The sequence below is a fragment of the Schistocerca gregaria genome, chromosome 7 (assembly GCF_023897955.1).
Source record: "Schistocerca gregaria isolate iqSchGreg1 chromosome 7, iqSchGreg1.2, whole genome shotgun sequence".
NCBI classification, from domain to species: Eukaryota; Metazoa; Arthropoda; class Insecta; order Orthoptera; family Acrididae; genus Schistocerca; species Schistocerca gregaria.
In genome coordinates this window covers 465,904,136-465,925,221 of record NC_064926.1, presented here as the reverse complement: position 1 = coordinate 465,925,221, position 21,086 = coordinate 465,904,136, and the positions used below count along the sequence as shown (strand labels likewise).

General features: G+C 36.9%; 1 protein-coding gene across 4 annotated transcripts in view; it reads left to right on the top strand.

The window, feature by feature from the left end:
* The window catches only part of LOC126281181 (cytoplasmic FMR1-interacting protein), a 140,480-nt gene extending 128,490 nt beyond the window's left edge, over positions 1 to 11,990 (top strand). For all 4 annotated transcript variants that reach the window (XM_049979874.1, XM_049979876.1, XM_049979878.1 and 1 more), the window contains 3 exons: positions 5,413 to 5,651; positions 8,694 to 8,841; positions 11,456 to 11,990. In XM_049979874.1, coding sequence (XP_049835831.1) covers positions 5,413 to 5,651; positions 8,694 to 8,841; positions 11,456 to 11,665 — 597 coding nt within the window. In that variant the 3' untranslated portion in view covers positions 11,666 to 11,990. The remainder of the gene's footprint in view (positions 1 to 5,412; positions 5,652 to 8,693; positions 8,842 to 11,455) is intronic.
* Positions 11,991 to 21,086: the final 9,096 nt, after the last annotated feature.

Here is a 21,086-nt window from a genome sequence, read left to right as displayed (position 1 = left end):
GCACAGGTTGAAAAAATAAGTTTGGAAATCAATGATGTTTTTGTGCATTTTTACCATCCTGCTGACCCAAGAACATCATTCAAGATATCTATTAGTGGCAAAGTTTGGATACCAATGAAAAACATATTAAGGAAGCTTTCAGTGCTTGAACTTATCACAGTAACAGGGAGATCTTGTTCTGCATCACTAAAGCTGTCTGAAGAAATGAGTGTTCTTAACAATCACAACTTGGATTAGGAAGCACTGCATCTCAAAAGTATGTTAATTGAAAATATTTATTTTAAATTTGTCAGGATAATATAAATGTTGAGTTGAGTAATTTTCTGAGTTTTTGCATATAATTCGGTGCCTTAACTTCAATAATAATTGATTACTTCTAACCAGCATCACACATGAATTAGGCAAGAGCCATATGATCAATTGTAGTTTAATGTGATTTATTTCTTCATTTTTCAAAAATTCATATCATTGGTTCAGTCAAATTTCAAGGCTGAAATTTTTGCAGAACTTTGCCATCATATATGTGTACAAAATGTGCAAACATCAAATTTATATATTCAGTCTCACCACAGATAACTACCAACTAACTTCACAAAAAAATAAATATTTTCAAATTTCAAAAATTTATAAAAAATTAAGGGAATATTTGACAGTGTTCTTGCTCTATATAAGGCTAGTAGTTTATTATATCTAACTAGAGAAAAAAATACACTCTGATAAATCACTCCTCAGTTGTTGTTTTTGGGTCTAAAAAGTGGATTTTCTAAGTTTTCAATACCAAACTTTGGAGGTCATTTTGACTGGTTATATTTGACTGTAGGGTAGTTTGGGTGATAAACGATCATGTTAGTTGCAGTGTTATGACTTAACCCAGTGCAGGGAGAATCAAATTAATGCTAATATCTCTAAAGTGAAAAGTCATTATGTGCTTGCAAATAAAAATAGCTGCCATTCATTAACAGTGTGAGGTAATTTTTTTTAAAAAAAACTGTTTTGAACTTCTCAATTATAGGGTAATCACACACACACAAAAAAAATTAATAATGGTCAAGCAATGAACCTAATTTTTACTGGATCACTTCAGTTCAATTGACCCTATAGTCTGGGTAATATGTGCTCAGTTTTTTCATGCATCTCAATATTTATGACATTGTGTCTCGTGAACTATATTTTGTGCAACATTATAATTTTGTATTCAATGGTATACACTGATACTGTTCGTGAAATCTCTGCAAATAGAGTTAATAATAAAGAAGTAATAAATTAAAGCCTTGTACCAGATGCTGAAGTTTTACTATGTGAACATCGAAAATGTAGTAAGCAATTAACTTTTTCTTTCATTATTATGTTATTATGTGGGCGGGGAAGGGGGGGGGGGGAGGCGCTAGTAAGAAACATTTGGAATTATGTGTAAAGTTTGTTGGAAGTCACCAAACACTTTCATTTGCAAATCATCACCATCTCAGCCTTTTCCCATGTCATGTGGGCTCGGCGTTGCTTTGCTGAATCCTTCTCTTCCATAAATGCCTATCCAGTACTTCTTCTCTGAGCCATCCTGTCTCCCATAGGCCCCCTGCTACCTTGTCTTTCCATCTCAGTTTCAGTTTTCCTCTTCTCCTTGATTTCTAGGTCTTCAACTCTTCTTCCCACATACCACTCCCCTCTTCTCTGCACATGTCCATACCATCTTCGCCTACTTTCTTGGATCTTCTTCCCTATGGGCCCCACTTTCGCTGTTCCCCTGATGTACTCATTCCTTAGTCAATCCTTTCGTGTCACCCCACTCATCCACCTTAACATTCTCGTTTCTTCCACTTCCATCTTTTTCTCTCATTCGCAAATACTGAATGAATATCGTCTGGTTATTGGTGCAACATGTGTACGCTGTCTCAAGACATATCCACAGTTTCTGACTGTGATGTTTTTCTTGTTGTGTTAAACCTTGAACATAAGAATATAATGCTTGATTAGTAGATTACTAAAGCATTTTACATTCTTAAATTCGGTCGGTAATGAAATGAAGCACTGAAAAAACAAATTTTTATTGCTCCTGGATGCTGTTATATAAGCAGCCTAAAACTGGGAGTGTGCACACTTTTAGCTGTTTCTTAGTGGAGATTATTGTTTGTTTGGGATACTGCTTGGGAAAAAGAAAAAAAGATAATGGAGGATCATTCTATGTAAGTGTTTGTTCATAATTTGCTGTCAGAGTAGTTGGAATTACAGTTAAACCTGTAGGATTACATGCACATGGTCCTTTCTCTGGCGAGGAAGTAATGAAATTAATTGAAATGAAATAATGATTTAGCGAAGATGATGACTGTGGCTGCAACATACAGTAGTACTATTGGAATAGAACACACAGCAGTAGAGTCTGAAAATGATGTATATTGGGAGTGTATTGACAGGGCCATACAGAATAGTTCGGTTTTGAAGATACCTGCCAAATCTGTATTGCAGTATTCTTTCATTTTTATTTACAATTTTTTCAATATTCAAGAATGATGTCAAACTTTTTGTAGTTCCTGTTTTGTTTGCTAGATCTTGGGTCTTGTATGTGTTTTTTGTGGAAATTTCTGTTTGTGCATGTGCCTGCTGCTACTTGTTAACAACATGTTTTGTTTTGAAAAATAAAATACAAGGTGATTAACATGTTACACAAGCACTGTCTTCAGCGTTGTGCAGGAAACAGTACCCTCGTAAGTAGTCCAGGCACTACATCCTGCTGGACAGGTGGCACTTTGGTTAACAGAGTGTTGTTGCTCATTTACTGAGCGATTGAGTATACTCAGTTTCCTTTGTTTGTGTAATTTCCATTCATTGAATTATAGACAAAGGTTCAATAAGTACAGGGTGACACACAGGAGATGGACGGTTTTTAATGCAATAATACTCAGCCAACTTTAAAATTAATGCATGTTTACTTACACAAAATCAAAGCTCATTATTTTCATTTTGGTTAAAAAAGCTATTTGTGAAAAGTGAATGTCATCAATGTGATGTCCAACATTTAGAATGCAGGACTCAAGTCTCTTATCAAAATCACAGACTAAAATCTCTGCAGGGATGGCAGCAATTTCTTGAATGATTGCATTCTTGAACTCATCCAAATTTCGTGGTTTGTGGTTATAGTTCCCCACACAGAAAAAAGTCACATACTGACAAGTCGGGAGACATGCGAGGCCAAGGAACATTGCCAAAACGTAAGATAATCTGGCGAGGAAACATGCGTCTAAGGACTGTCATTGAAGTGTTTGCGGTGTGCGATGTTGCTTCATCCTGCTGGAACCAAACACATTTTAAAGGGATTCGTCATCTTCTTAGTTCTGGTTTCAAGAATTTGTTTCAAGCATACGAAAATAACGAACCGAATTAACAGTAACTGTGGCCCCGTTCTCTTCAAAAAAATAAGGTCCAATAATGCCAACAGAGCCAAGAGCACACCAGACTGTTACTTTTTCTGAGTGTAGAGGACGCTGGTGGATGAGGTGTGGATGCTTTGGAGCCCAGTAACATAGGTTTTGCTTATTTACGGTCCCGTTTAAATGAAAATGAGCTTCATCGCACTTCAATAAAATTTCATTTTCATTTTATCCCAAAATCACTTGCATTCTTTAAGCGAAGTCTTCTTGTACAGCGAAATGAGTTTCCTTAAGTTGTTGGACAATGAATTTTAATTCTTTATGCAAAATTCATCTAACCGATTCACAATTGATTCGTAACTCACTAGCATGACATCTAGTTGACGGTCCTCGGCTTCTGACTGCCACTTGCCTTACCCTTTCAACATTTACTGGTGTCGTTACTCTGCGTCTCGGACCAGGATGCTTCTTATCCAGTATGTTTCCAGTTGATCTGAAGTTTACCACCGATCTGAGGACTGTGTTATGGCTCGGAACAGCTCCATGTCGACTGACATTAAACTGCGCACGAAACAATCACTGCATTGCAATAATAGACTCGCCACTTTTCACGAAACTGTTATAGACAAACATTTGATGTTGCAAGTCCCACTGCTCCATAGTGACGGAGTAAATAAAATGGCGTCTTGTGTGGATCAGAACTACCCCCACCAGGGCCATCTCCCACCACCGCGCCCTCAGTACTACGCAGTTCAAAACAGTCCATCTCCCGTGTGTCACCCTGTATTTATTGGAATGAACTATAAAAGAACAATTGTCATTTGATGAATTAAGATTATCTTTATAATGAAATTTCCCATTGTACAAGTTCCCAATGCTTTACTAATACATAGATTAGTAAAGAAATTTTGAGATTGGATCTATGTTAAGATAAACGAAACTCTAAAAAGCCAAGTGTTTCAACCAGGATTAAACTAGATGATTTAGAAGTGGATTCGGAAAGAAGTCCAAGAAAATAGTCGCATCACTTGACTAGTTGATGTTGAGATGCCCTTTTTTCCCAATGAAGCATAGTTGCATTGATCTGGGCACACGAATTCACAGAACAATTAACAACTGAGTTCTGAAAATCCTGATCGGTTGCATTGAGAGCGTCTCCTTGAATCAAGAGCTTCTCCATGACGTGAAAACAGGATTGTTTGTTATTGTTTAATGGTACTAAATGTGAAGGTCAGAAGCACCTTTACTTGAAATAAATCAAGATGGGAAACAGTATTTTTCTGTTTTCTGTACAGTTAGTTCAACACAGGCTATTGGACCTGAGAATTTACAAAAGTACGTAGTTATTTCATGAAGCATAACAGAAGAGCACACATCTCCATTGTGTCTGACAATATTACGAGGTGTTTGTGATGATATTGTGTGTGTGTGTGTGTGTGTGTGTGTGATACATACCCTCGCACAGCCACTGAGATGATATGCAAGAAAATTGAAATCTGCATAGCTGTTATTGGATTACACAGTGATGTCATTACGCAACTGAGATTCCAAATCACTGGCATTTGTGTTTTCTTTTCTACAATTAAAAATTCAATATTTGATCACAGTGGGACCCAAGCTTGTTTGCTCTTAAAAAGGACTCTGTCAGTTCCTCTGCTACCTAGTGAGTGGCGACTTCTCTCTTTTAGATAATTATGCCTGGGCTATTATGTTTGTTAAGGTGAATTAGAAAACAGGAAGCCAATATGAAGATTGTATGCCATTAATAGAATGTACATTTACATACAAACATAATTAGTGTCCTTGAAGTATTAAGATATCTTTTTGCTGTAAAATGGAGGGAGAACTGCAAATAAAACATTTAACAACCCCTTGCTCTATGGCTTCACAACACTATACAATTTCATAACCTAAGAAGTATCCACAAAAAATTCGTCACACAAGTATTAAGCTTTGATGATTTAGAGACACTGTGTTAAACACTTTGAATAATATGTTAACAAATGAGATTGTGGAATCACTGTCAAGTTATCTTATTTCCTTATTTCAGCAAGCACTAATAGCAAGAGAAGGAGACCTTCTGACAAGAGAGCGTCTCTGCTGTGGTTTGTCAATATTTGAAGTGGTTCTGAGTCGTCTCAGAAGCTTTCTTGATGATCCTATTTGGGTGGGACCACCACCAACAAATGGTGTAATGAATGTTGATGAATGCACTGAATTTCATCGTTTGTGGTCTGCTTTGCAGTTTGTGTACTGCATTCCAGTTGGGGAAACAGAATTCACTGTAGAGTAAGTTTTTGAGGAAACTTAACTTTGTTTCTGATATATGGAATTAAAAACAGTCTGTGTTTATTTTTTAAGAATGAACTCTTTTTGCTACTGTGTGAAGAGCCAACTTTTTTTAACTATGCTGCTCATCATTAAAATGCAACACCATAAAGGCAACTGACAAAAAAAATGTCTAATTGGCATGAAGTGTATCATATGCTTAGATATGTAAATGGTTAGCATTTTAGGACAACCACACAAGTAGGTAGGAGTAACTCAGTCTACATTTTGTTGTTGTCTTCAGTCAGAAGTCTGGACTGAACAGCTCTCCACAGGACTTTTTATCCCTACATAACTACTGCAGTGTACTTCCATTTAAGTGTGCTTACTCTATTCAAGCTTTGCTCTCCCCCACAATCTCTTTCTTTGACATATTTCTGCGATGTCCAGGATGTCCTATCAATGGAGTACTTCTTTTAGCATGACTTAGCAATAAATTTCTTTTTCCCCCAGTTTAATTCAGTGCCACTTCATTAGTTATTCAATCTACAAATTATTTTCCCACCATTCTTCTGTAGCACCACATTTCAAAAGGTTCTGTTCACTTCTTGTGTGAACTGTTTATTAACCACTTTTCACTTCCATATAAGGTTAAACTATATACGAACTTTCTGGACATTTAAATTTTTATTTGAGGGCAACAGACATCTCTTTTTCATAAATCCTTTTCTCACTATTGTCGGTATGCATTTTATGCCTTCTCCACTTCAGCCATAATCAGTGTTTTGTGCTACTCAAATAATAATAAAAAAAACTCATTCTACCTTTGTTGTCTTATTTTGTAACCTAATTTTATCAGTCAGCATCACATGATTTAGGTAGACTACATTCCATTGCCTTGTTTTACTTTTGTTCATGGTAATCTTATAACCTCTTTTCAAGATGCTATCTATTCTGTTCAGTTGTTCTCCAAGTTCTTGCCCATATCTGATAGAATTACAATGTTTTCAACAGACTGCAGAGTGTTATTTATTCTTCCTCAACTTTGATTCAGTTCCATATTTCTCATTGGTCTTCTTTATCCCTTGCTCACTGTACAGTTGTAGTGTTGTACAGTTGTATTGTTAGGTATAGGTTACAACCCTGTCTCAATCCCTTCTGAACTATTAATTCCCTTTCGTGCCCCGTGACTCTTAACTACTGTTGCCTGGTTTCTGTGTTAGTTGTAAATAGCCTTTTGCTTCCTGTATTTTATTCCTGCTATCTTAATAATTTCAAAAAGCATTCTACAAATGCGATAAATGTAAGTTTGCCTTCCCTTCACTAATTTTCTAAGAGAAGTTGTAGGGTCAGTATTTCAGTATTGCCTCACGAGTTCTTACATTTCTCTAGAACCCAAACCAGTCTTCTCCAAGATTGGCTCCTACTAGTTATTCCAATCCTCTGTACATAATTTGTGTCAGTATTTTGAAAACATGACATATTAAACTGATGGTTTGGTATTATTCACTCCTGTGAGCACCTGTCTTCTTTGAAGTGTGTATTATTACATTCTTTATGAAATCTGAAGGTATTTTTGTATGTTTCATATCTTGCACACCAGGTAAAATAGTTCTATCTTCAATGACTCTCCCAAGCATTCTGATAATTATGAGGGACTGTCATCTACTGCAAGGACCATGTTTCAAATTAGGTCATCCAGTGCTGTCAGATTTTCTTGCACTATATCTCATCTTTGTCTACTTCATACATTCTGTATATTAGCAAATATTACGTAGTGGGTTTTGTTTGAATATTTGTTGTTTGTGAAAAGATCAGGTTATGTCCCCAGGTAAAAAGATGAAACATCTATCAGCATTTGTCGGAATTCGACAGCAAAAGGATTGTGACTCATCAAGAATTTCATTTTTCATTCAGTATTTTGCAATCAGGAGGGCTATACTCAACACTAGGCAGGATATCAAAAGATGTCCTCAAATAGTGTGCGAGTGGACACAGTTTGCTCACATGGCCATACAGAATCATACAGCCCTGTAACAGGCTTGTTTTTGCAGCAAGATAAGTATTTACACAGGCAGTTCAATAACGATGTCTGGAGCACCAAAAATTGTCAACACGATAATCATTGTTGCGTTTGCCCGTGACACGGCAGCTCAAAGAGGCGTACTGACAGTGATGTCCCCAATGACAACACTGGGCGAAGGAATAGCACAGTATTGTCTTTTAAACAAGTCCTGGTTTTGTGTATGCATCATAAAAGACAAATCATGTGTGGGGGCTCCAAGGAGAACAAATTTTGCTAAATTGCATTTGTCTTTTGTCATTGTCATTCGGGTCCAGCAGTTGGAGAGCTGCTTTGGTTATCACAGCCCTGATTTGGACAGTGGCCATTGCATGTCTGACATGTTAAGACCGCTGACTTTGTCTCTGAGATGTTACCTTTCCACAAGAAAATGCAAGACTGTGCGTTGCCCCTCCTATTGTGCCTTCCCTCAATATAGTGGGAGTTAGACGACTGACCTGGCCAAAATGTTCTCCAGATCTCTCACCCATTGAAAACATCTGGTCACAGGTTAACAAGAGACTGGTGTGCCAATTGCTATGACTGATGAATTCTTGCAAAGACCTGAAGCAGCATGGCATGAAATGCCACTCTATGTTGAGCTGGTTTACAGCCGGTGTTGCTAAAAGTGGCAGCTCTTTGTAGTAAATGTCACAATCTGCACCAATACAAATTTAATGATTTATTCTTCCTACAGAACTGTATATGCTTGATACATAAAATTTTATTTGCTTGCTATCATTTATGGTATTGCAGTTTTAATGCCCAGCAGTGTAGTTAGTTATAAGCACATGACAAGAAAAAGGAGGAGGCAGGAATTACAAAAAGTTACTATTGTTTAAGAAGTATTCAGACACTTTACATTTGTTGGTATCAAAATGTTATGTATTGATGATTACATAGAATGAAGTTCAATTTAATGAAATAATTTGTATTTTTTAGTTTTATTAAGTTGACAGATACATAAATTGTCCACTAAGGCATCTCTCTTGTGCAACTAGGGAGCTGTTTGGAGAAGGTCTGAACTGGGCTGGCTGCACTATGATTGTTCTACTGGGACAACAGCGTCGCTTTGAGGCATTAGATTTTTGTTATCATATATTGAGAGTTCAAAGAGTTGACAACAAGGATGAAAATGTTAAAGGAATTGTAAGTACATTTATTGTTGTCCTATTGTTTTAGAAAACACTTTTTACTGGCATCTGTCTGTTCACCATAGTCTCACAGTACTGAAATTCTGTCTGTAACCAATTAGGACATGTTGGTTATACCGGAATTTGTGAAAAACGAAACACCCAGAAAGAATGGTCTAAGCTCAAAAAGTGTAGAACAATATGTCAGAAATAAGAGATTTAGATTATAGAGAAATGGCAAGTTGTTATCACTGAACATCATTATTACACCAAACTGTGAAATGAAACAGAAATTGTAAAGCAGCAAATGGCGCAGATGAAATATCAGGAAAAGATTCTTGGTTGGAACTATGACGGTTGTCCATAAAATAAGGTTACCAATTATTTTTCACAATGGAAAAACATGTCTGTTAGTACTGAATAATACATGTGCGGAAAGCTTAGACTTCTACCTATTTTTTGACATAATTGCCATTGAGATAGATGTATTTTTGCATTCCGTGTACCATCTTCTGTATGTCTGCATCATAGGACTCTCCTGCCATGTCACAAAGGTAGCTTAAAACTTCTTTTTTTAGCTCCTCTCCAGCTGTGAAATGTGTCCCACCCAGGCATTTCTTAAATTCAGGGAAGAGGTGGAAGTTGCTTGGAGCTATGTCTGTGCAGTAGGGTAGTTGTGTGACAGTATCTCATTCAAATTTGTTAATGAGATTGGTTTTCAGCCGATGAGCAGACAAGTGTTTTCCTGATAGTAAAGCAAACCCTTCATGAGCATGCCGCCTCTTTTGTTTTGGATCACTGTGACATAAGTTCTTCAACAACAAAATCAATCAATTTTTGAAAAAAAAAATAATTGTATAGATAAAAAATCCACTCATAAAGCAGCAACAGAACACACACACAAAAGAAGCTCTGTACCAGTATTTGTGAAAAATGTGTCATCTAGAAAGAACGGTCTAAGCTCAAAAAGTGTTGAACAATATGTCAGAGATAAGTGATTTAGATTCTAGAGAAATGAGAAGTTGTTTTCACTGAACATCATTACTACACTGAACTGTGAAATAAAGCAGAAATTGTAAAGCAAATGGCACAAAGTTCTGCCAGCTATGACAGGTGAAATATCAGGGCTAGATTTCAGAGCTAGTGGCTCCTTGATGCAGAAGGGTTGAAGAGAAAGGAAGAGTGGCGAAGGTTAAGGACTGGAGAGGCTTAGGAATAGATTTTGAGAAAGTCACCCTGAACCAGGAGTCTGGGGAGACTTACCAGACACGATGAGAAGGAAAAACTGATAATTGGGGACTGCACTGGATGAGATTTGAAAACCTGAGAGCTTAAAGGTGGAAGACAGAGTAATGTGCAAGACAGAGATTACTGCTTAAACGTCATGAACGAGTTAATAAGGGTGAAAAGCTAAGTGCATTGTACGTAACAGAGGTGGGAAGGGGCTGTAAAAAATAGGCAGGTAAGAAAATGAAAGATGTAGAAAATTAAAACTGAGTGAGGAAAGGAGTAGTTATTGTGAAAAATGCCGAGACTGAAGAAATTAACGTAAATTAAGGGTAGGTGGGTGGAGGGAACCAAGGACATGTTGTAATACTAGTAAGTCATTTTTTTGCACAAAAAAAGCAAATCACAAAATGTAATTCAAACCAGGCATGAGGCATGAGTGGGAGCTCCATCTTTATTGACTGCCAAGGCAAGACTGAGCATCACACACAGAAGACAATTACTTGGAGGCCATTGGATGCAATAAGCAATCTTGACTCCAGTATGAACACCCCTCATTACTACAGCTATGTACACAATGTTCAGCTGTGGGAAGAATATCCAAATCTTTTCTGAGGAACTGGAAGCAGTGCAACCCTTCTGCATACTTGCCCAACACTGCCTTAGATCATGAGTATGTGGTATACTGTTGCTCTGGAATGCATTCATCAAACCTCCAGTAAGCAGGGTTAATGCTTTGTGAGCTCACATACAGCTACAAAACAAGAGATAAATGTTGATGGTGTTGAGACAGCAACCAATCACAAATTTATTTTCCGTTCCTTTATTCAAAAGGTACCGTTACGGGTTTCGAATCATTGATTCATCTTCAGACGATTTTCATGCTTTCATTACCATCATGTGCATTTTTTTTTTTACACATTAATTGTCCTAAAATATAAATAATGCATAATTATAAGCACGCCACACAGATGGTTGCGTTACAGATTTGCATTGTATAAGACTTACATGAAATGTCGGTTTGGAGTATTTGTTTTCATAATTTATGTCCAACAGATGTGAATACGTTCCCACTGCATTCTTATCATTCCACATGTAAATTTTTCTCACTGAACACTTTAGATTTGTCACAGAATAGATTTCTAACATGCACCACATGTTCTAATACATATGAAGTGCTTATAAAAATATGAGTGTCAAAGGTACTATGATATATCATAACATTATAAAGATGTCCCATGTTTGGAAAAAGATCATGTATTCACTTATGCAACTGAAACACCTTTTATGCTAGCTAATTATTTTCTTTTGTGATAAAACATCTAACTTGTAAGTTTTAGCATTTGAAATATTTGGATGTGCAGAAAATGCTGAGACATTAATTAAAGCAATACATTTTTCAGGCACTGAAGCGAATGGTAGACAGAATTCGGCGGTTCCAAGTTTTGAATTCACAGATATTTGCAGTGCTTAATAAGTTCTTGAAGTCAAGTGATTCAGATGTCATGTCTGTGGAACATGTCCGTTGTTTTCCACCACCAATACATCCTTCTTTGGCAGCACAAGCACATTATTACAGGCCAGAACATCTTCGACAGGCTGTTCAGCATTAAACTTGCTGAGTCCATACCAGAATAAAAAAATATTATGATATTCATCACAGGTCAAGATAACACACATAGTCTGTATGCAGTTAAAACTGACATCTGACAAGCAGACATATGTCATTTGTACTATGTTATAACCAAAATATTTATGTTTAGTTTGGTAGTTTTCAGTGCACTTACATATTTGCACAAGTTCATACTGCTTCCAGAACTGAATTGTGAACACAGTATTAACTATCACCTTGCTTAAAAATATATTCCACTTGCCATTTTCTATCCTGTTATTGTATTTGTATATTTGATAAAATATATTAAAAGTTTTTTAAAAACATTTTGTAAAAATCTTTTGGGAGGATGTAAATAAATGAATGGAAATGGAAAGATGTTTCACAATTAGGCATGAGCAACTTTGATAGGAGAAATTACACTGAAAGGTAAGAATTGTAGCCATTAAGGTGATAGCTGTACTTGGATCAATCATGAAGAAATTAAGCAATCTTTGTATTAATTCAGACAAGAAGAAGATTACGGTATCTCTATCAAGTAACAGTTTATACTCATATTTATGTCTTGTGATAAAGGAGACTAAAATAACAGTACTTTTTAGATTATATTCCACATATTAAGATACAGTATTAATGTGATTAAGCAGATACACTTCGACCCAAACCAGTTATGTTCTGCACACAAGACACTTGTTGGATACTGCTGCGTGGGAACAGAAGACCTGTAAAGGTGATGTACGACTTGTCAGATGTGGTTTGAGAACATTTTTCCACCCAAGCAACATATTTCCCATCCCTCATCCATTAGTTGCCATTCCTTGAGCTCTTGGCAAGACCTTAAAAAATCTAATCAGCGGGTTAATAGGTTGTTTCTCTATTAATTACCATGTCTGTTTAAAAAAAAATCCAGAACTTTGTCCATGAAATTATTCTGCACTTACCTTTTACTTATTGTGCATGGTCTCCTTTGAAATACTCTACTCCACGATTGATGCACTGCTCCCAATGTCATTTCCACTTCCCAAAGCAGTCTCGGTATGCCTCTTGCTGGATTGAACAAAGTGCCATCTGCTGATTTTCTTTAATCTTGTCTATCATTGCAAAGCTTCATCCTTTCAATGAGGTTTTCAGCTTTGGAAAGAAAAAGAAGTCTGGAGAATACAGAGGACAAGGCAGCACAGTGATTTCATAATTTGTGTGTGTGTGTGTGTGTGTGTGTGTGTGTGTGTGTGCGCGCGCGCAATAGTCATGCAACAACAGGCACAAGTGTGCAGGTGCTTTATCATGAAAGAGCCATAAACTGTCTTGTCTTGCCACATTTAAGGCCATTTCCTTCTCATATTTTCTTGCAGGCGTCGCAACAGGTCCCGACAGTACCATTGATTAACAGTTTGTCATGTGGCACAAATTCATGATGAACTAATCTTCCAAACTGAAAGAAAACTCAGAATGGCTTTGATATTTGACCTATCCTGACAAGACTTTTGTGGTCTTGGAGATTGTTTCGTGGCCCACTGAGAAGATTGAACCTCTGTCTCAACATCATAACTCAACACCCACCTCTCAACACCTGTTAACGATTCTCTTAAGGAACATTTCATTCTCATTTGCATGATTGAAAAGCTCTTCACAGAATGAGGTGAAGATCATTCTGGCCGTGACTCACGAGCCATGTGAGAAACTTGACAGCAACACGATTCATTCCAAGATGCTGTGTTAGGATTTCATGACATGATCCAATTACAATGTTACATTATTCTGCAATTTCTCGGAAAGTCAGTCTTCGATTGGCAAGCAAACAATTTCATCAACGTTCCTGCCATGAGGGTTGTTGGTAGATGGCAAAGGGTGTCCTCAACAAGAGTCATCTTTAACTTCCATCTGACCATTTTTAAACCGTGTGTACCATTTGTAACACCAAGTACGGCTTAAGCACTCATCACCGTAGGCTTCCCGCATCATTTGGTGTGTGTCTCTGTAAAGGTTTTATTGAGTTTCACACAGAATTTAATGCAGACACATTGCTCCTGTAACATCTCGAAATTTCCAAACTGTGTGACACATTATATTCAATTCAGCACTGAATAATAACTAACTGACATACAACAATGAAACTTCCAGCGGTTACACATTAAACACAGGCGTGTGCAAGGATGCCAAACACAATTCGCTCCAATAACGAATATTCCAGAATCTTTTGAACAGACGTCATATGATATGTCCTGTGTGTGTGTGTGTGTGTGTGTGTGTGTGTGTGTGTGTTTTGCATTACATGTGCCTCTGGTGTCCCCCCTCAGCTTGGCACCCCTAGCAGCTGCTTGGATCTTACATTGGCCCTGCAATGTGTGTTCACAGTTGCAGATCACTTTCTGCTCAGTATGCTTTGGTGAGGATCTCTCACATCTATTTCAAAATGTTTATTTCTAGCGATAAAAGTTTTATTAATGGATCAATTAAAGAAATTGTTTATCATTAGAACTGAGATAACTGTCAAATTAACCACAGTGAAATTTTGTGATATGAAAGATTGCACTCTAGAAATATATATACTTTCATTACAGCTTATCTAAAACTGCAGGACCAGGTCATATTGATCACTTAAGGTAACATTTTGCATCTTTGTTACCAGCAAGTATTGCAAATGCTTGTGACATGATGCTACAAAGTATGCCGAAACTTTCGAGGTGATAATTGACTCTCGCCATGTGTGAGTTGCCAGATGAGGAGCAATGGAACATTTAGGAGTTTCAGACTGAGCCAAAAGTTAGTGAAGTTGAAAGAGATGTAGAAACTAGTAGTGATGACATTACAGGCAGTGATGTAACTAAACAAGTTAAATCTGCAAGACAGACACCACCAGCATATCATTCAGGAAGAAATGACATTCGATAAAGCAGTGAAAGGGAGTAAGAGGTAGATGGCAGTTACCTTTACTATTGTTTGTGCACAATTCAGAATTTTGAAAAGATGAAACAAAATGGGAGATTTTGGATTGTATCTCGCTTGCACTGGGAAGAATACATAAGCAAATATTTTTACACCAGATGGCAGGACCAACAACAACTTAAGCAGGGAAACATCAAAACACAGAACATTGCTAGTTTTGATGGCTATTTGTAAATGACACAATGCTGAAACATACAAACCTGTGCAGAGAGACAGAAGCCAACAGGAAACTTGGAAAAAAGTTAGTGTATCTCGTTCTGGGCTACAAGCATTTATTGCAGTTCATGTCTGCAGCTTATTCTTGCAAGAGTATCAAAATTGATAGCTTTTTGATCAGAAAATGGCTGTCTACAGTTCTTTCGCAATACATTGTCAAGAAATATTTAGACAGATTATGAATTTTTTTTTACATTTAGATATCAGGCAACAAGGGTCATTAATGCTTAAAACAGAGAAGTTTACTTTGGATCAGTAGTTTACATCTATTTGGGAATGCAAGCTTTCTCGTGAAGTCTTCTTTGGTTATCAGCCAAGTTAAGGCGTCCTTCTGTGGCAATGTTTTGAAAAGTTTCCTACTTGTTATCTTCAGGTGAAGTGTCAGATTTGTATCTATAGAAGTGTCGAATTTCTATCTACATAGACACTGGACTGCAGCGTCCTGTGCCTCGTCAGCAACAGCTGGGTCACTAGTGGTTTCCGGAAGGCGGATCCAGCCACTGAATACGAGGCAGAGGAGCCTGCGGTCCAGCATCTGTAAAGTTATGAAATGGACATGAACCCGGCACTTAGCCTGAAGATGATGAATAGGAAACTTGTCAAAACATGATCACAGAATGATGACTCGACTCAGATGATAATTTGAGAAGACTTTCTCACAGTTTGGAATTGTTTTGGTGAATATTGTCCCCTGCTTTAAAATCCAGTACAGAACACCACAACTGATGAACAAGTCTTTCATACTAAGGCCAGATGCATATTTACACAATACATGACTATTAACCCAAAGAATCTTGGCACTCAATTTTGATTAGCACCAGATGTAGGACCAAACATCTTCAAATAGCTTTCCATACCTGGGAAAGAATGAATGTTAAACAGTATCAAACCCATTTAGAATATGTTCTCATAAAGATCATCTTGGCACCATTTCATAGTGCCCATTGCCACATTTCTCAAAGTGAACAGGGAAAGTTCTGTGTAGTTAAACACCACAAACTATACATCAGTACTGGATGCACAGAGAGGAAGCAATCATAGTGTCGAAAACTTCAAGGAACTAGGGAATTTTTGCTTTCTCTGTGGCCACTGCATTATATACCAATATGAAAAGAAGAAAATTGTAATTATAGAAGACACAAGCAGAGATGAAGCTTGACATTTCTCTGAAAAATGAAAACTTCTTTTAGAAGACAAATATTTATTTGAAAATTATTTGATGATGATAGACAATAATTACTAATTCCTATTGAATCTTTTCCAACAAAAATTAACACATAGCAAGGGACTGTGAGGAGAAAATCAATTACGCCTTCTGAGAAGTTGTCAGCTACATTGAGATTCCATGCTACTGATGACTTGTAGAGAAAAAAAAAAAAACTACTGCCCAATCACTTCTTCCTAAGGTCTCAATGACAAGTCTTTCTCAGTAATTCTGTGAACACGGAGTTTTTATTTTGTTTTTCATTTCCTCCACTTATCTGAGGCCTACATTCTTAATATACAGCAAATTTCATTTAATACTGTATCACATTTGGTCTTGTTATGTTCTTTTGTTCTGTTAAATCAAGTTACCATATTAGACTTCTCTGTTCTCAAAAATGTGGTCAGCATGTTGCTGAAATTCATAGCAGTAGTCCTCTTCAATGCTTGAAATAACATTTGAGTGGATGTGTCGACTTTTATCCACAGTGTTTTTGTAACATTGTATCAGCATTCACACACAAACTTGCCCTTGGTTCCATGCAACATGTGATGGCAAGATAGGTTTATAGAATTTATGTATTCTGTGGACTCTTGCTGTTCTCTAAAAGGAACATAACAGGCGCTTACAAGTGGCAAGCATGGAAAACAGATTTTTTTTTTCCCCACATCTTTCCACCAGGAAAAATCTTGAATAGGAAATGTGCAGTCCTACTGGGTACAATGAATCAGTTAGAAAGAGATATGCTGTAACATTACAAGTATGTAGGTGAGTTATTTCGCTACCTGTGGTTGGTACTGATGAGAGATGGATTTGTTTGCTTGGCTGGAAATGTAAAAATCCCGCAATAGGGGAATTTGGACGGCTGTTGCTCACATAGAGTGTGCAGGAGATGTACAACAAATGGCACTGTGTAAGCATGTCTGAAATAGGGATCCTTATAACTCTTAGGAATTTTATAATAAAGCAAATCAAATACATCTGCAGCCTTAGAAAACTGAAGCAATATTTTCAATATCTTTAAAGTTACAAAAGTTAATCATTGTCACGCAAACCTTAGAATTAACTTTTAAACGCTTCATGAGATTTCAACAACTGATATCTCACATGATATGACAGCACTATAATTACCATCCATGAAATCAATGTATCTGTGCCTATTTTGTTTATTGATTTATTATGTTTTTACATCTTTTTCAATGGATTTAATAAGGTCATCACAGACCACTTCCTGTTTATTTAAGATACACTATCATGTATAAACAGTATTCAACAGAATACTCTTATGGTGTCTATATCAGTTACTGGGGTTGAACAGAACCCTTTTTATTAATTCTCCTTGCCCAATGCATAGACTTAACTGGAGGATCACAGCTCCAGGTTAACTGCTGGGCATGAAAGCAGATTGGCACTATGACATTATCTAGCTGTTCTTTATTTAAAAAAAGACCAGTTATGTAAGGGACAACCAACATCAGGTAAAGTCTCAGTTGGTTTGCTCATGTCGAATGTTGGTTAGAGAAGCTACTACTCAGCATAAACTCACCTATGTAACATCACAATTGGAGGCTTGTCTACGATATGAATCTAATTCCTTTAGAACTAAAATCATAATTCCAACACATTACAATATTCTGTGATCCAAATCCCAAATCTATTACACAACAGATAGTTTGCACAGGGGTTCGAGCATAAGATTATGCAGCAGTTGTGTGCATAATGATTGGTAGCAGAAATTAGGTGTGGGGAAGTTGGAATTTCTAGAGAGAAGATGCTGAGTTCAGTCTACAGCAGCCATCACCAGTGGAGACTTCAATTGAGATGCGAGCACCAACAGGAGCCACGGCAATGGGGCTACCAGTAGCGAACTTTGGCGAGTTCATCAGTGTCAGGAATGACTTCGGCAGCATCTACACTTTGGCAGCAATAACACAGCAATAGCAGCCAGCAGAACCGATAAGCTGAGTACATGTGCTAACAGTGTTAATATGTGCAAATCCAAAGGATCATCATCAGTGATGGAGCTTACAACGATTAAGCAGTCACCCAGTCTGTGTGGTTTGGACAATGTTAGTGGGCCCATCAGTCCTAAATATGAACATGGCAGTGTTAATAGAACAATATTAATGAGGCAAACAGTCCAAAATCAGAGGAGGGAAGTAAGCTTGCAGACAAGGAGGGAAGTAAGCTTGCAGACAATTCAAAGTCAGAGAAGATGCAAATTTTGTTAGACTATGATCTAATATGGGGACAATGAACTCCGTTATGGTTCAGAAATTGAGAATGTAGATAGAAATGTAGAAAGGGTAAAAGCTGTGGCGCGAAAAATTAAATCAGATACTGATGGGATGATTGATTCAAGATTAGAGGTCAGAAGGGCAGATGTGGGTGTAATTTGTGAGAAGGTTGTCCTGGTTAACATCCGAGTCGATACAATAGAAAAAGATTCAGTCCATAGACTCAAAAAATGAGATGATTCTCGTGGGTGTATAATATGGCAGAAAGTATGCCATAAAAAACATAAAAAATTTGAATATACGAGGGCTATCCACAAAGTACATTACGTTTTGGAATTAAAAATAAATAAAGTACTGGAATTTTTTTTATTATATACAGATGAAAGCCACACTTAAATACTACTTTTCTACATAGTTGCCATTTAAATTAAGGCACTTATCGTAGCAATGGACGAGCTTGGAAATTCCTTCATCATAAAATTCGGCCGCCTGCGCGTGGTTACCTCTTCTTGAAGCTGTGCGTCGTCATCAAAACGCTGCATAGCCAACCACTTCTTCATTGCTGGGAATAAGTGGTAGTCGCTCAGTGCCAGGTCGGGACTGTACGGCAGATGGGGAAACAACTCCCACTTAAAAGATTCGAGAACTTCACGAGTGGCATTTTCCGTGTGAGCCCGGGAGTTGTCGTGAATCAGCAAGATCTTTGAGCCCAACTTTCCCCTGCGCTTGTTTTGTATTGCTCTTTTGAGGCTGTGCAGAGTTTGGCAATACCTTTGAGAGTTTATTGTAGTGCCTCTTTCCAGGAAATCCACAAAAATTGCACCTTTTCTGTCCCAAAAGAAGAGGTAACCACGTGGTTGAAGGTGCAGGTGGCCAAATTTTACGACAAAGGAATTTCCAAGCTCGTCCATTGCTATGATAAGTGCCTTAATTTAAATGGCAACTATGTAGAAAGGTAGTATTTAAGTTTGGCTTTCATCTGTATATAATTAAAAAAAATTCCGATACTTTATTTATTTTTAATTCCAAAACGTAATGTACTATGTGGATAGCCCTCGTAATACTTACAACCCTGACCATCTGTCAGGAGATTGTCAAAATACGTGAAAATGTTACAGTAAACTGGAACTGCTAATATTTACAGAATTAATACACTGTCAGAATGAAACATTTTTATGCACTTTTAATAAATTTATCAATGCAGAAAATACTGAATCTTGACTGTTGTCACCAAGTGTTTTCAAAGCTGAAAACTAACAGACATTTTTACTTAGACTGGTCAAACAGTCCCTGTAAAGACATTGATCTATAGAGTAGGAGCAGTTGCATATAAAAAGTCTTTCACACTCTGTTTAAACCATGCTTTATCTGAAACCAAGCTTTTAATGGCTGCTGGCAATTTATTGAAAGTGTGTGTTCCTGAATATTGGATCCCTTTTTGGACCAAGCTAAGTGATTTTAGGTCTTATATATAGATTGTTATTGTTCTTATTCCTAGCTTTGAACTACGTATTGAGCTACTGGTTGGAAAAGATATATTACTTGCAACAAATTTCATTGAGGAATAAATATACTGAGAAGCAGCAGTTAAAATACAAAGTTCCTTGAACAGGTTTTTGAATTTACACCACAAATTATTCTTATTACACACTTTTGCTCGATTTGATGAGTTTGTGCCATCCGAGCGACAGTTGTGTAGTAAAGACATTTTTTCGAAAAATTCTTGGAATGAGAAGTGAATCTTTTGACAAAATAAATGCACACAAACCTTAAATGTTTCACCAACTGCGTACATTTTTCCTGTTTTATTGTAAATATTAAATTTAATCTTATAATCAAGGAGTAAACTCATTAAATGTAATAACTTCTAAGCTATTAATAAGGGAGAAGAAAGCTCCTAGATTGTTCTTTTCTTCTTCTTTCTTCGATTGTTTCTAGTAACATGAAGCAGATATCTTGTACCGTGAAAGTAATTTAAGCATTTATACTGTTAACCTTGTTGACATAGTACATTAAAGTTTATATGCGAGTTATTTCGATGCACAGTGAGCCCTCTGTCATGTTCCTTGCATTGAATTAATTTTTCTTAAGACATTTATACAGCTCCACAGTTTTAGTGGCCGCTGCTACAACAGACGCCATTGCGGTTGACCAAAAAAGTGAAATCATACTGGAAGTGCAGAGGTTGCCTGCTTTAACATTTAACAAACATTTTTTCACAGCAGAGCGCCAACATTAGTTTTAAGGTTTTACTTTTCAGCTTACAATGAGAGGCAGGATTCGATTACCACAGCCTGAATATGACGGTAAGAGGAGTATTGTGTGGGACCACAATAATTTCAATATTTGAGTCCATGCTCCTAAAGTACAAATACGCAGAGGCTAATTATAATACTGTTATATTTTCATTCTCAAGTAATATTGTTGGAAGCAAGTCAGTTAGTTATGTTTGACGATTTTACTGCTCAGTTGTGAGTTACATAAAAGTAAAAAAATAAGAGTGTGTATTTAAACCTCTTTGAATGACAGATTTCAAGTAAAAATCATTTAATAATTTTTGCATATTGGACCACACAACTACATTCACACGTGTTTTTAGACACCGAACAAATGAAAGCAATAAATAGACAAATATACTCCTCTTGAAGAGCCACTTCTGTTACTGCAGAATATGATCCCATATGATATAATAGAATGAAGTATGCAAGTTTTTTATGTTTATATCTCCAACATCTGACATCATTCTCACTGCAAATACAGACTTGTTTAGGCACTTCAGTAATTCTGTGGTTTGCCATTCCCAACTGAATGTATTATCG